This window comes from Vulpes lagopus, chromosome 6, assembly GCF_018345385.1.
Source record: "Vulpes lagopus strain Blue_001 chromosome 6, ASM1834538v1, whole genome shotgun sequence".
NCBI lineage: Eukaryota > Metazoa > Chordata > Mammalia > Carnivora > Canidae > Vulpes > Vulpes lagopus.
In genome coordinates, this window is record NC_054829.1 from 125,656,328 (window position 1) to 125,674,055 (window position 17,728).

The 17,728-nt window shown below is 32.6% G+C and overlaps 1 protein-coding gene across 2 annotated transcripts in view; it reads left to right on the plus strand.

Annotated features, from left to right (window-relative positions):
• The window catches only part of PCDH10 (protocadherin 10), a 61,542-nt gene that overhangs the window by 32,135 nt on the left and 11,679 nt on the right, over nt 1-17,728 (plus strand). Inside the window, exon 5 of one of the 2 annotated variants that reach the window (XM_041757649.1) lies at nt 9,033-9,666. The exons of the other annotated variant lie outside the window; for it this stretch is intronic. Coding sequence (XP_041613583.1) covers nt 9,033-9,052 — 20 coding nt within the window. The 3' untranslated portion in view covers nt 9,053-9,666. Of the gene's footprint in view, nt 1-9,032; nt 9,667-17,728 lie in introns of those variants that run through there. 2 annotated transcript variants of the gene reach the window in all.

Sequence of the window (17,728 nt, forward strand, 5' to 3'; positions counted from 1 at the left end):
CCAAAGGCAGACGTTTAACAGACTGACCCACCAGAGGCCCCGCCTATCAGTTTTCAAAGCTTTAATTATCTGGTGATAGGTTAGATTGCAAGAGCTAGAGGGAGGTTTAATGAGTTTCTGGAGATAACTAAAATTAAAATGTATACATACGTTTAGATTTTAGAATAAATGATTTAAAATTATATTTATTATGCAAAAGAAGAAAGAACATTTTATCTAATATGCTATATCTATCTCACAAAAACAAAGATTTCATTCAAAATCAAGGTTAAAATTTAATCACGACACAAAGAAATAATTCAAATGACAACCTTGCATTCATGTATGACATTAAATTCATTAAATATGAATTTGTATTGTAGATAACTGAATTTCATTTCTTTGTCTTTTGAATTTTATATATATATATTACTTTCTTCCTTTGAATTTTAAATCTTAATTTAAATTTTAAGAAATTTTGATGTCTTAATTTTAAATCATTTTAGATGGAAATACATATAAAATTATATGAATTCTAGTGTTATAAGATAATTAGAAAATATAATGCAACATTTTTCTAGAAAACACTGTAATATTTGCCTCACTGGTAACTAGTGTCATCTGCTGTGCCATGAAGCAGATGTCTTGGGATGGGGTTGTCAGGTATAGCAAATAAAAGACATGACACCTAAATACTGCATGGGTCATATGTACACCAACGAGTATTTCATTATTTATTTGAAATTCAAATATAACTGGGCATTCTGTTATTTTCTCTTCCAACCCCTCACTGAGCCTGCAATTCCTGTTTTTAATCTGCTATTTGTTGTGACATAGAAGCAACTGAATTATGTTAGGGGAAATCAGAACATTAAGAATCTTAAATAAACAGCCATGTTTTTACACATAGTTTTTAAATCATGTGTATTGTGTGTGTCTTTCTTGAAAATAAACTTGTATAAATTGTGTTATAAGTATCTTATTTACCAATCCAGAAGATTTTCCACTTATTTTCATGGTTTAATTATCTAAGGTCTTACTTAAATTATTTTGAAATTGTATCCCTATTTAACTAGGTTATTAGTGGTTAAGAGATTAGATACATGGCTATATATTTTTTAAATTAAGGTCTTATGTATTTACTTTTTAAGCTTTTCCTATCTTTGCTGGAATGTGGGCTTGGTTTTCATATAAAAGACAAAGTGGCGCGCATCACTAGCAGTTGATCTGAACTCACCGTACAATGATATTTGTGGCAGATAGATCTATATGCATAAGATCCTTATACCTGTAGGAATGACCAATCCCATTCAGGCATTTTTCGTGCTTTCTGCTTTGAAAATTACTGCTAATTTCAATATTGCAGGGAAATAACTAATTTGCTCTTCTAATGTTGTTTTGAAGAAAACTAGTTGAAATACGAGTGACATTTAGAGCAAATATTATTGCTCATTAGTCTCAAAGAAAAAGAACCATTTATTCTTTAAAGGAAAATATGGATATTTTGTGAGAATTTTAGATACACAAAATAATGGTATTTGTCTAACTTAAATGAAAATATTCTTTGTCATTATTAAAGTGAGATAATTGAGTGGATTGTCTTCAAAAGAAATTTCAAGAGTACTTCTTTACTGCGCATGTAAAAATGTGATTTTCAAATAGTTTTGGAACAAATCAGTGTTCATATTTAATGGATTATGACAAAGGATTCCAGGAAAATTTTCAATGTTATCATAAACATAGAGGGCAATATATGTCAGAGTTCCATTGCCCGACTACATATCAAAATAGAGTGGAAGCACTTAAAAATGAATTCAGTCTCCAAACTTGATTTTAAGATACCAGTGAGTTGAGGTAAGGTGTTTTTGTTCATCAAAAGCGCTTGATGGAATGACTAGCGTGGGCTGGACAGGGTTATGTCCCATTATTTCCCCACTTCATGGAAAATTTGTTAAGCTTCCAAGGCATAGTTTCCCACATTTCTAGCTGAGTTTGAGATAGATTCCTTGAATCTATAAAGTTTTATACAATGCTTTGTCATAGTAGATTTTATTTTTTTCGCAAATACTTTAACTTAAAAGTGTAATGTCTTTAGCATTTAAAAACAGATATTTAGCATATTGACAACTCTTGGGTTTAGATGGAAAAATTATGCACGATTACTAAGTTTTTAGCTATCTTGCATAAATCAATTTAGATAATGATAATAATCAAGGTGTATTGTCTAATTAAAGGAGCTGATACACTATCATTGGTTTTTTGCTATAGAGTTCAAAGCACTCTTAATTAATCTAATTAATTAGAGTTAAAGATTTTTAAGCCAAACAAAATTGGGTTACTATAATTGTACATCTACCCTGTCAAAAATATTAGTGGTAGCTGACATGGTTGCAGTAACCCACAGAGTAGTGTGAAGGTGATTTTAAGTTACACGTCACACATATACACAAACACATGCAAATATATAGAAATCTCTAGAAGCCTATGAATCGTCTATCAAGAAGGAACCCGGGACATTTCAAGGGGATTCATTTTCTCATACAAAGCTACATAAGGGTCATGGTAAACTGTCACAGTTGTGGAATGTACTTCTGGACAAATAGAAGCTCCTATTTTCAAGGTTGTTATGTCTTTTAATTAATAACAAAGTTTGGCTTGAAAATAAACATTGAACAATACATTCTGAACTGTTCACCGATAGTAAATTCAGGGCTTTGCAAGTGCATCAACTTTACTTGATCTTAGGGGGCTCATTCCAGCTCACAAAATAAATTTTTTCTTTGCATATACCACTCTTAGTGAGAAAATTAGCTCTAATTCATGTATAATCCATAGCCTCAAATCAGTATACAGTGTTGTTTTGTTTATTTGGGTGTTTTTTGTTTTTTTTTTTTAATTCATGAAAGACACAGAGAGTGAGAGAGACATAGGCAGAGGGAGAAGCAGGCTTCCTGCAGGGAGCCAGATGTGGGACTTGATCCTAGGGCCCCAGGATCACACCCTGGGCCAAAGGCAGACACTCAACCCCTGAGCCTCCCAGGTGTCCCAGTAAAAGGTCTTTATCACAACTAATATGTAGAAATATTGGTTGCATTAGATTCTTAGGGGAGATGGCGGCTAGTGTTAAGTAACAAAAATTCAACCGAGTGCATTTTAAAGACCTAACTGGCCTTATTAAATGATTCACCAATCGGGCAGCATCGCATCCAGCAAACACTGGGGCCCTCTGAGGAATTTTACAAAATGGAAGGTTTTTATAGAAGGAAGGTGGGGCAAGAAAGTTATTAGCAAAAGGAAAGGACTGTTCCAGGCAAGGCTGCTTCTCCTTAGGGGGATAAAAAAGGGGTCTTATGCAGATTACCTCATCTTCCTTTGGGGAAGGGACAGGGCCCTTGTGTCTGACTCACTGGAGCTAATTGCTAATCAGAAAGTTACCTTCTGACTGACTGACTGACTGACTGACTACATCTCTGGGGGTGGTTGAAACTGCATTTAGATTAGGTAGGTATGCGGCTCCAGTTGAGGAATTTGGTCTAAGTGATGTCATTTTGAAAGATGAAAAGGACAGGCAGTGATTTTCTTTGTAATAGTAGTTAAGGGTGCTAAATTTGCTAGAGTTAAAATGTCTATGAAAAGGACGCGCTCAACATGCTTGTCCATTTACTCATTTCACTGATGCAAATTTCTATACCACAAAACTACGGTTGCCAATTCCTTATGTCTTCAAATACCCACGAATGTATCTTTTAACAAGCAGTTATTAATTGCAAATTACGTTGTAAGCATAACAAACACATATAGACCAAACTGAACATTTTGGCTTTAATAGGTATTTCTTGCATGAATGTTCTCAAGGATTGTTTGAGTCATTTATTTCACAAAGTTTTCTTTCTAAAAGACTAATCAAGTTGGAACCACTTTCTCCAGATGAACTCTTAATTTCTAGATATATTCTCTAACCCCTTAACTCTGTCAAGATAGAATAAGAAGCAGACTGTCTGATGAAAGGAAAAACAGAAATTTAGTGTGAGGATGTTGTGAATATTATGAAATAAATGTAAGAACTCAAGTTTAGCCAAGTTCTTACAGCCGCTCTAAGCTAGTATATTCGGACAAAAGAAATATATATTATATTAACAGAAGGTTTTCAGTCTTTTTATAATTCATGATAAGTTATCCATTTTTTCATTGAATATATCTTAAAATTTAAAATCTTGTCAGTTTTGTGAAAAGGAAAACATTTGCGATATGAACAATGTACAATTATATTTTAAAATATAAAAGCAAATTTTTTGTTTGTTTTTTTGTTTTTTTTTAATAATAAATTTATTTTTTATTGGTGTTCAATTGACAACATACAGAATAACACCCAGTGCTCATCCCGTCAAGTGCCCCCCTCAGTGCCTGTCACCCATTCACCCCCACCCCTCACCCTCCTCCCTTTCCACCACCCCTATAAAAGCAAATTTAATACTGTTCAAGAGGGAAGATAAGAGACAAATCAAGCAGCGACCCACTTTTAATAGTTAACTGCTGCTATGCTCATTTCTAGACTTTACGGTTAAGACAGAAAAAAAAATAGCCAGGTTTTTAAAGAGAATCCTCAAAAATGGCTCAAGAATAAGATAGAGGGAAGTTAAAAGAATTGATTATTCAACTGGACAGATCTCTAATGGAGGCTTGCTTTTAAACGATCTTTCAGTTTATGATATGCTTTTTACTCAGGGAACAGAGGGCAGGTGTTTCTGACTTGTATAAGGGGTAATGGGCTTTAACTCTCCTCTGCTAGATTCACTTTACATATAAAGAAGTGTCCTGACCCTGAGGCTCATTAAATATTTGAATGTGCTCTGGAGTAGGTTACTGATCTCAGCCTCTGGAAGTTTTTCACTGCAGTGGAGTCTCAATCATCTGGGATATTGGAAGGCTTTTCTTTCTTTCAGTCACAAAAATAGGTTAGATCGCTCCACACCTTTCTTTTTCGTTCCTTTCTTTCTTCTTTCTTCTTTTTAAAGATTTTATTTATTTGAGATCAGAGAGAATGAAAGAGAAAGCATGGTGGGGGGTGATTGGGCAGAGGAAGAGGAGAATCAGGTTCCCTGCTCAGCAGGGATCATGACCTGAGCAGAAGGCAGACGCTTAACAGACTGAGCCACCTCGGTGCCCCTGTTTATTGATTTCTTTAGCTTCTGTGGTTCACATACTGTCATAAAATAGAAAGGGTATTTTGCTTCCTGTTAGGCAGGTATAGAAATGTGAATATTCAAGTCATTGAATTGCCATTTTAATATATCATAACAAATTACTTTTCACCAAGCTAATTGTACTATTATTATGCATGGTATAAATAGGATATCAGGACTGGCATTTTTACAATTCTCTTTGCAACATACATGCTTATAGTCATTGATCAGAATTTGTAAATGTTCCAAAGTTTAATATCCTACTTAGGACAAATTATCAAGGGCAGTAACAGGATGCCACATATAAGGAAAGATATTTAACCTGGAACTTTCATTAAAACAATGTATGTTTAAGTATATGCATGTATATATATATATATATTTTTTTTTTAAGATTTTATTTATTTATTCATGAGAGACACAGAAAGAGAGAGGCAGAGACACAGGCAGAGGGAGAAGCAGGCTCCATGCAGGGAGCCCAATGTGGGACTTGATTCCAGGACTCTGGGATCTTGCCCTGAGCCTAAGGCAAATGCTCAACTGCTGAGCCACCCAGGCATCCCTGCATATGTATATGTTAAATACATACATACATATATATGGTAAATTGTAAAAAAGTAAATATTTGAATATCTCTTTTCCATTAAGAGTGGTTTTTTTCATCCTTGGTTCAGACAATAAATGTCTTAAATATGAGATTTCTATGACTTATTCTGAAGAATAAATGCAGTGAATGAATAGGTAGAAGTAGGGACACCTAGGTGGCTCAGAGGTATTTGCCTCTCTCTCTGTGTCTCTCATGAATAAATAAAGTATTTTAGAAAAAGAATAAGTAGAAGTAAAAAGAAATACTAACAGTCCTTTTCCTATTATTTTAGATATGACTGAAAAAAAATCTTTTATCTATACCAAGTGACCAATTCCCTACATATGCTGATGAATAGCTAGGGGGAAAATATATTTGTGAATTGAAAAGAAAAATTAGAAAATTTTCAAGTATGCTTTCATAATTCCCAGACGTATGTAGAATACATCATAAAGCATAGAGATTCGATGTATATGACCCATTCTCTCTAGCCCGAAATGCTTCAGCAAGCGCATAGCCATAACAGTTAATGCTGTGGAATAACTGTCCTTGGCACTGACTCTTAAATGTAATAACATTGCTATATATGTGTGTGTGTGTGTGTGTGTGTGTGTGTATTTATACATATATAATACACATATATTTGTGTGCTACTTGTTCAGCATTAACCCAGACAGCCCTCAAAGATAATGAGTATTCAGTATTCAAACTCAGCTCTTAAAAGCCTTGAAACAAAATATATGTGGCTATAACTTTAGTAATAATATTTATTTTCTCTAGTTTGTCTGGCAGTACTTCACATTTGGGAAATTTGCTTCAGAAATGGAGGAAATCTTTCCTCCTGATTCCACTTTGTTCTGACCCGTAACCATAGCCCTTATCACTTGTCCTATTCAGATGGGCATTCCTGAGTTAACAGATAGGTAGGAGGAGGTAATTTAATAAAAGAGGATTATATTATTCATACAACAGCTGGAATAGGTGCGCTTTAAATAAAAGCAGCACACATGCAACTCTAAGCAGTAATTAAAATATGCATTTAAAAAATATGCCTTTTAAGCTTATGTTTAGATTTAAGATAGCAAGTATAATGTGTGCTCAATTTCTGTTTTCTTAAAACTCTAAACTATTTTAATAATACAATTTCTTTTTCTATTTTGACTAAAACAAATGAACGCATAAGATCCATGCTAATAGCTTTTCCCATAAGTAGTCTTTTAACCTAATTAGAAATATTTTGCTGATTTAAATATGTATCAGGTTGACTAATTTCCACATTGTACAAAGATGCAGCTTTTCAGTATGTGAATTTTTACACAAAATAAGTTACTTTATAGGTTGAAGACAGGTCACTCTTGAGTTTCTTTTGTCCTTGTCCTTGAACTACTAAAAAGATGTTTCCTATAAATCAGTACTTTGAGAAAAAGCTTCATCCTGGAAGTAATATCGCTAACATATTTTGAGAAAACTAATATTGTTTATAGGGTGTTAATATTTCCTGAGTTTTCCATGAAAGCACAGGATTATGTCTTATGCAATTATTAATAGACTTCCCTTTTACTCACATAATTGTTCAGTTTGGACAATAAATTATTTGATCACTGTAATTACTTGCCCAATTCATTTTATGAACTTGAATTTCTGTGGTGCTTAATTATTCTAATTTACTGAAGAATTTTAAATTCTGAGTGGTATAAGCAAAATATATTCAAATCAGATATACTCAAGTTTATCATGAAACAGTATTTGAATTCAACAGCATAGGAAGATAGGATTTAATTATTTAAAAAGGGCAGTATTATTACCAGGTAAGTTATAACTACCAGGTAGTTTTGTGTTATAGCTAACTTGTTTTATAATTCATGATACTATATAATATTACAAAACAAAATATGTTTTGATTGTTTTCAATACTAGTTACTATATAGAACAGGTATATAATCATTGTCACTTTATTTCTGTCAATGACGGTACCTGACTTTTACAATTTTAATTGACGTGTCTGCTAAACAGTAGCCTAGGGAAGCAATGTTTGATAGTCTGGTTCACAAAATGAGCTTCTGAAGAAAAATAAATGAGAGAATTAGGGAAAAAATTAGGAAAAATATATAACCAAATAACCCACTTGAAATAAATGGAAATACCATAGAGGAGGAATTGAACTGACCACTATATTCTTACATTTGTGTAAAGGAACCCCAAAAAGAAACAAAAAAATCCAACTATTCACCAGATTGAAATAATTCAGTTATGCTATTTAGAGTAGTTCTTAATTCTTAATTGCCTCTCTCTCTCTCTATATATATATATGTATATTATATATCATATATATAATTTTTATTACAATTGATTTTATACAACCAAATTACCTTTTATCAAAATTGAACACAATTTTCAGTACATATTTATTATATATCTATTATGTGCCAGATTCTGACTGAGGGAATGCAGTTTCTGTTCTCATTGTGCTCATTGCCAAATATAAAGATTATGGATAGGTGGGAATAAATATCCATTATTATTATAAATAAATAAAATACTTAAAATCATAAAATCTAAATGATAGAATTTGGAAATTCTATTTCATAATTCAATGCATTTTATAAGACTGGGCCAAATTCAATAACTTTTTCTCTTTTCACCTTTACCTTATTTATAAGAAAAACTGATTGCTTTTAGGGGATAAATTTATATATTTTTTTTGTTTTTCAGACATAAAAAGGTTTGATTTTTGCATAATCTCAAAGATGAGATAAAGTAAACCTAGAGAATGTGAAGCATCCTTTAACTTTTTAACTATATAAGTATTTTCTGGAACAGTTTTCTGTATTATATATTGATTTAATATATATAACTTGACTTTATTGAACTAAACATATAGCCAGTTGTTCATAGGTATTATAAAGACTTGCTCAAGAATGCTTAAGGGCCATACATTTTTTCCCTATACTCTGATCATGCCTAAGTAGTGAAGTAAGGATTGTCTTGTATTTCACTTAAAAATGTTAGTCTCCACATGCCTGGTGGTCAGCATATAAAGTATACATCTCCCATGCAAGACTGATTTTTTAAAATATCAAAATTGTCATTTCCAGAAAGCCAAGCGCCAGAATAACCTGACCATGAGAAACCAAGGTTAACACTGAAGTATTTTGACACTACATGGGTCTGTACAGGGACACAACTTATTTCCAACTGTATTTGTTTCTTTCACAATAACATGCAATTCTAAACTCCAAAACCCAGGCTCCTTTTCTTAGAGTATTTTTCTTTCTTTTTCACAGCACGGAAAAGGATATGCTAGTCAATTCTACAGGATTTACCTGAAGCAGCATGATTTGCACAAAGTCGACCAACAAAAGCATCAACTTTTCAACTTCATTATCTTGGCCATCCAGTTAGTTGTGTGTAACTGAGTATTAGATTGCCGGCGGAGTCATCGTGGCCAATTATAGGACCTGATTGCTCTCAGCAGGCCTGAGAAATGAGTTGAAATGTGCAGAACTGTAGAAACTTTAGAGGCAACTGATTTTGCCTCTCCGATCAGTGTGTGCCTGTTTACAGCACTATATATCTTTCTCTCTCCAAATGTCACTGAGCCCTTTAGATGTTTATATTCACCACGAGAAGCCAGTCATAAAGATAAAGGAAATTTGTGCATTATAAATGCAATATCACTGTTTTAAACTTGACTGTTTTATATTATTTTTTGTGTGATCAAGTGTTCCCCAAACTATTCCAACTTTACAAGAGAGATTGTGATTATGTTCTTTTCACCTGTGGGTTATAAAAAACGTTGTATTCTGAAGACCCACAAAATATCAAAGACATTCTGTAGTTTATACACCGTGTTGCAAAGTGTTTACTGTACTATTTCAAAGCTTCTAAATAAATATAAAATATATATATTATATTATATAATTTTCCTAAAATGTGGTACAACTCAGTTGGTTTTTAAATGGATTCATACAGTCCACATCATATAGTAAAGTAAAAGGTAATTCAGGGTCCCAAAGATAAACTTATTAAGAAAAAAACAATCCTTAATAATTTCCTCCCAATTTTCATATCTTATTCAGCCCTGTTTTTCCTTGTTTAAAAGAAAATGAAGCTCTAAGCTACAAAATTTTGTCAAGAACTCGTACTGAATTTTCAATGCCAAAGATATAGCTGTCGATGTTATCAGAAGAGCACTGAACATGTAATATCAAAATATCTAACAATCTACATTCTTTCGATTCTATTTCTATGGCTTTGAATTTAGAATCGTTTAAAGCTTTTATAAAGAATCTATAAATTCATCTGTATTTGTGGTTAGGAAAAAACAAAAACAAACACTGGGTGTCTGTACAATTTTGTGATATAATACACGTCATTAAGATTACTGTTTTTAAGAAGTCCTCAACCACATGACTCACACAGAATTTTATTTTACATAGTTTTGCATAGTTTTGTGACTCCTAATAACACACGAATATCAAATTTATTTATAACTCTATATGAATATATAGAGATATGTTGATATCTGAACTGGTAAAGAGTAACTATAAGACACAAGGGATCTCTAAATTTAAAATAAATAAATTTGGAGATAGAAGCATGGTACATTATTGCTTCAGTATTATCTTACATGTGAAAGTTTTATCTCTTAAATATAATCAGTGTTTTATTAATAAGAAACATCCTCATGAGTCAGCTTTGAAAGGTTAAGCTTGCCTCTTATTTTTAAGTCAATGAAGTTAATTATTAAATCCATTAAGACGTATTTTCTTTTCTTTTACCTATTTTTTTTCTTTTTTCCTGCTGTTTATTGCTTAACTAAGAGAGATATTACGAGAGAAAAGAATTCTCATAGCTCCCCTCTAAAAAAGCCTTCAATATATCTGAATGTTTGCCCAATCCAAATCACAAATCAATTTGGCAATATTTACCTTCATCGTCAAATGATCTTATGAATTCAGGATATTTTGAGCTGTGCTATAATATTAAAGAACAGATTAAAACTTAACACATAAGAAATGTTTCCCACCCACTCCATTTTATGGTCACTTAAATGGGAATATTTTCCTTCTATTTAACATTAAAATGTATATGTATATTCATAAGTCCTTGATATGTATATATTTGAGTGGCACTTTGTCATCACTCATTTGACTGTTATCAAATTATAGATATTAATATGTCATAATTCCAATCATCTTATATACTGAAATAATATATGTAATGTTCCAGCCTTTTGGGGACCCTTTGAAAATATATAAAACTAATCCATCATATATGACACAAAAAGCACATGCATTCACATAGCTGCAGCAGTAACATTTTCTCAAACTTTTGGCACTACTACATTAATATTTTGAATGATAAACTATTTTAGTAAGGATATGTTTCTATATAATTTAGCTGGAAAAACGTCTGTTTGTTGTAATTACTTTTTAAACAAGAAAATGATTTTCTTGTTGAATCACTCTGCTTTAATTAAAACCTTTCATTCATCATTTTACAATTATGGGGGAAAACACACATCCATCTGCTTTATCACATTCATTAAAAATAAGATTATACTCACTTCAAATATTATAGTTATATTCATTCATGCAACTCTAAGAAAGTTTCTTTAATTATTTAGACTTTTATGTCAATTTATATAATCTCCCTTGAACAAATGTCTTATGCCATATATTTATGCATTAGTTTTTTTTTATATGTCATAGTAACAGTTCTCCTAATTTGCATTTAAATTCTTAAATTATATCATTAATCTCCAAAAACAAACAACAAAAAACAAAGAAGTTTTACCTAATTTGTGGGAAAAGTAGAATTATTTAAAACAAAATACCAAATGTTTAGTTATTAATTATCTATTGCATCCAGAATAAATCAGAAATTACAATAGAGTAAGGTTATCACCTAGCAATTGGCTAAAATGTTATTTACCAATGATGAGGGACTCTAAAACAGAAGAATGCAATCCACCGATAAGGTGTCAAAAAAACACTTATTACATTAGTATGAAAAGCAATTTTAAAATAGTTTTTCTGTTTAACCTAGTCATCCTAATACCCAATTTTACATCATTTTATAAATATCAAAGGAAAATAATATCTAAATTATTAGTCAATATTTCATCAGTAAATTATTTCCAAAATGAATAATCATGGCATTTACTCCTTTATAACATGGTTAGTTAAAAGTAGTAAAAATGTCAAACTATTTTCCTGTGGAAACAGTATCTTAATGTTTCAAAGGTATGTCAAACGACAATTTTTTAGAAATCTTTTATCCACATGTAAAATTCTAATTTTTACCTTGTGAACATAATTCTGTGAAATCATTTTAAATCCAAAATTTAAATACCACATCAGAATTACTTTGCAGACATCATGGTATCCCTGTAAGTGTATCATCTTTCTTGGGAAATATGAAGGAAATATGTACATTCTGTTTTTTGAAGATATTAAATGCAATGCCTTTATCAAACATTGCAAATAAGTGCTATAGTAGAAGATTTAAATATTTTCATTATTCATCCTCTTGCTTCATTTCTTAATAGTGTTATAATTTGCCAGCACATCTCCTGTAACGTAGAAACTCTCCTACTTCTCTGATAAAGAAGGAGCAGAAACCCTCACAATTCTCAACATAAACTTTAATAACTGCATGTAAATTGTATCATTTCACCTTACCAAAGTATTTGCTGGAGTAAAGGTACTACTTAATATAATTACTCAGTCAGAATATTGCAAATGTTGGGCAGGATAACGAAAATTACTTACAGTACTGACTGATGAGAGAATTGTTAACTCTCATTGCATGTGGTTTTCTTTCACCCCCCTCATATTTCTGTGTGTGCTTTGAATACCCGAGGAACTCAAAAATATTTAAAACATTGGTATACTTGATAATTTTTCTGAAAATCCTATATTTTTCATATTGCAATTTCTTGGGTTCTTTATCTTTTTCAACTCTAATTTTGTAGTGGTAAAGGCTTTGCACTTAACATCCTTTTTATGTTCCTTTTTAACAAGGAAAAACAGAAAATGACAAAATTCCATATTTTTTACACCATGGAATAGTAAAATTATTTTATATATTGTTAGCACTTCAAGGAATTACCCTCTGCTAGGTTGAACAAAATCCTTATACAGTAATTTGTGAAACTACTGTTCAATAGAGTATTTTTTTTTTCTTCTAAAACTTGGCATAGGTTTTAGATTATAGCATTCTATGAGAATGCTAGTAGATGGGTGCCGCCAGAGTATTGCAGGCAATAATATGACTAAAATTCTAATACTTTAGTGTGCATGCATGTATTTCTAATCACTGTTATTTTTTAAGTATTTGTAAAATTAGAAAAATGACTTTTATTTCTTGAAAACTTGTCACATGCTTAGTTTGAAGTTTTACACTCCAGATGTTTTTGAGTTGCATGAAAATTTTGCATTAATGATGCAAATATTAAAATTTCACATGAGACTCAAAAATATCTGAATGCTAGAACTCAGACTTCCAATACATCCGTACATCAGAGAGCTGAAAGTAAGCAGGGAATTTCAGCTCTAAACACATTTTCGAGACAGTTATCTGTGAGTGAAAACAGGGTATTATAAAAAAGATGAGTTTAAATCTTAACTACAGTGTTTGTTACTGTGAATGCTATAATAATACATAAGTAAAATGAGTGTAAATGTAATATATTATTTTATACTGCTGTATACATATGAAATAAATAAAACTAGGATACATATTATGCCATTTTTCCATGCATCGATCTTCCACTGACGCCTGTGGGAGCTTTGAATAAAAATCAGTGGCAAAATATGGCCCTAAGTTTAAAAACAACTAATGCTGATTTAGTAGTTTTAGTCTTAATATAACAGGTCTAAGGGGACATCTGTTCAAAACTGAGTCTCATTCGAAGAAACATATGCTAGGTTTAAAGGATTTCATGATATTTATACTTTTGAAAGTAGGCATTTAGTTCCATATGATTCTCATGATACCCACAATGAATATTTTAAATATATATTTTTCCCACCTAATGTTATATTTTCTTTTTAATTTTTTTGATTCGTAGTAATACCAAGGGTCCACAAGGAATGATATAGAAGTTGTACACAGGATATGAGTGCCTTCAAGCAATAAGAGGAAAGCATTTTATCTAAACTTTTAGAAAGAAATGATTTCATATTTAAAGTCAATGGAATCCTAAGAAAAAATAAAATACAGAAGGGTATCACTATTCAAGAAGAAAATATAAATTATAGATTTTTATAATGTAAGAATAATCTGAATGAATCTTGCAGAAATTTACATTCTGAAACAGTTAAAGGTAATAGAAGAAATGTGCTTTGTAATTTTATATGTGGTTTACGTAACTGATTTTCTTGAGTTCAGACTATACATATCTGGACAGAAATTCATTTTGTGAAGAGACAAGGGATAGGACTAGAAATTTCTCTTATTTGGACATCGAATAAAGCCAACCCTACGGTGGAAAAGAAATAATTGAAATATGCAGGAATGATGATTCTCAATAAAATGTTGACAGCTATAACTACAAGTTACTTTTCTCCCCTAGACCTGTACCTCCTATTCCTCACTTTTACCCTTTCTAGGAATCATATCACAGACTCTTCTATTTAAGCACTATTATGAATTTTCAGACATAAAAATTAAATATTATTAATTACACACCTATATTAAGGCCCAACAATAAGGGGAGGTAAGAATGCCTGGTAGTAATATCTACCTTTATGAAAGTTCTAGTTTACTTTGAGAACCAAAGAAATTATAGGAAAATATTAAATAATTAAATGATCAAATAGTTAAGTAATCAAAATTTTGGTCAAAAACCAACTGTGGGTCACAAGAGTAATTCAATGTATTAAGATTAAAACTTAAAAACAAAACTATAAGTAAATAGAATAGAAAAAAAAATGTAGAGTAGAAGAGTATAAAAAAGCATCACTCATGGTAAAAATAAATAATTGTTTGTGAAACATTTTTTCTGATACATGTGTGAAATAGGTCACAATGTGAAATATATTTCTTGCTGTGAATCATTGCCCAAATGTTTGAAAAACATTACACCATATGATCACTCTTTCAAATTTAAATTTATTTAATGCTGTAGAAAGTCAGGGAAGATCTTTTTAAAAAGTTCTTTCACATCTGAATCTTGATCTTTAGCTTTGTAAAATATGAAGTACACTTAGCTGTAAAAGTCTTATGAGAATTAAGTGAACTGACATATGTGAAATGCATAGCACAATGCTAATGCATATTAGTTGGTGTATTTTATTATTAACATCATTTTTCATCCCTTTATCGCTGTTCTTAATTACCAAAAGTATGGAATATAGTCTACAAATGGAAATCAATCCTTTCACAAAACTCCAGACTGCTTCCAAGTTGTATTTAAGCAGTGCTTATTGCAAATTCTCAAGATTAAAGTTGACTTGCCTTTGGCATCCACTCATCAGCTCAGTTCAACTTTGCCTCTCTATTTATTGGTGGTATGGAGTCAAGGAAATAAAACTCACAGCTGCTGAGTTCCAGTCATTTCCCTTTTGCAACTCTCAAACAGCCCTCTATTCCTACTATGAAAAATATATATGTATGATTGCACTAGGATATATTTACCTGATTTTTTCCCCCTCAACCTCCAATGTGCTTTTTGAATAACTTTCTATTTCCATGCAAATAAATGTTTGTTGGAGTTACTGAATAATTGACAGAATGATATTTTTTGCATACGACTTATATTATAAAATGAATTTGGGCAGTGTGAAATAACAAAAAATCAACTGAGTAAATTTTAAGGATCTGACTGGCTTCATCGAACAATTCATAAATCAGGCAACATCCCATGTGGCAGATAGAAGAGAGCTCCAAAAGGCTACCGAAAGGGAAAGGTTTTAAAGCCAGGACAAGGGAGTTATAAACAAAATAAAGGATTATTTCAGGCAAGGTCATCTCCCTTTGGGGGATAAAAGGGTCTTATTATGTGGATTACTTCACTGGTGGTGAGCAGAACATTCCAGGCTGATTGATTAAGATTGCATTCCTGGGGAAAGTTGAAACTGCAATTAGGTTAGGAATAAAGCCCCCATTTGGTGATGTGGGCCTAGCAGAAGTGACTCCATTTTGGACCTGTGGTTTCCTTTTTAACAATTCCTTCCTTTGATCAGACTGTCAGCTTGACTGAGAGGTGTGATCAAAATTCAAGGTATTAGCACCACTCTCAGCTACCGCCTGGCAGCTTCTGTTGTTTCTTTTTGTGGAATCCATAGGTCACAGTTCCAGGTTCACAGTCCTTAAATTTGCCATTCTCTTTGCTTCTTTTCTGGAATACCACTCTTAGGGGGATCATTTTCTTGGTGGTTAGTAGCTCTGAACGTACATTTAAGGCTTTTGAGAGAATACAATGCACTAGGGAGATTATTATGATTTTAATAGGATAATTTTTAATGTTTGGAGTGAACTTTGGAGCCATGGTCTACAAAACCCAAACCAATCAAAATCAAATAAGTCAAAGAAAGACCCCCAAGAAAGCAGTCACCTTTTTAAGCCAAATGGCTCGCTCAGGGATCTTCTGTAACAGAGTTTCAACTTCTCCAGAAGTGTTAATCCATGGGGATCAGGTGGTGTTTGCCACAATCCAGACACCTCCTCACTCAGCTAATGGATAATTGAGGGCTATATTATTATCAAGAACAACTTTGGTCAGAAAGGCTAAGGATCCTTAGTGGGTAGCTATTATCTTAGCAACAGATTCTACTCTACCTTCAAAAATAAAGGAGACGTTTCTTATCATATGCTCATTGACATTTATCCCTAACCAGGCAAGTATGGCCCTGCCAAAGGGAGCACATCCTGAGTCATGAATGCCTCCTGGGAGGTCCTTTCTAGCTAGATGGTGTAAATTCAGGGGAACCAGCTAATGAGATGTCTTAGTTAGTTTGTGGAAAATTAGGGGTACAGTTGGATAACCTAAGTGGTATTGCCCAGGTGTGCACCAGCCATCTAGGTATTCAGGTCCAAAGAGAATGGTGAGCACCATAGACAAAAACAAACCCAGCTAGGGCACAAACCATTCCTATTAAGGAAGTCCTATTAATGGATTCATTCACGGAGATTGGTGCATTTGCCCCTTCATCCCAGGCGTCAATTAGGTTTTCAGCACATTCAGAGAATAAATCTCGCAGCCTAAAATAAAAAGTTATTCTGAATACCTTGCAAAGATGGGTGCTGCTGGAGAGATCTATTAACACAGGGGATGCCAGAGCTGATCTAGACACTCAAGGGAATGTGAGAGTGTGATTATATGAAGATTTACATAGGTATATGAGTTTAATTGCATAACTACAGTTATAATTGGAGAAAAGAAAAAAAAAAAAACAAAAAAAAAAAAACAAGGCACTGGATGTCCTGTTCATAATAGTTGAACTTGGTAAAAGACTTCTAAGAGGGATTGACTGAAGCTCATCCCCATCACCAATGGTCTAGGAAGTATAGATGAGGATGTTAGCTCTCTAGGCCAATGCCAGAGTGAAGAAAAGAAAGAGAAGAAAATAGCTTTCATGTTCAGTTAAAGGATGAAGATTTAACCTGGTGTCTTGAGTGGAAGAAGTCTACACGAATGTCAGCTACTTGTATTCCTTGTCGGTTTGAGTCGGGGGTCTTCAGTATCTGTACTGGACCAACTGTCAAGTAAAGCCTTCTTTGGCTGTGAGATGTGTACCATGGACTCAGTGCCTTCTAGTTTTGCAGCAGTGTCGGTGGTGAGAGTGCTTGTAAATCCCTTCTAGTGGAGCTCATGGGGAGTCCTCTGATGATGTTTCCAGAATCATACCCAGTGGCCAGACTTCAGATAATGACTAAAAGGATCTTTTGAATTGGGATCTGGGAAGGCTTCTTTAACTTGTCGATACCCTTTAGCCTAAGACATTAAATACTTATAGTATCTAGCCATACT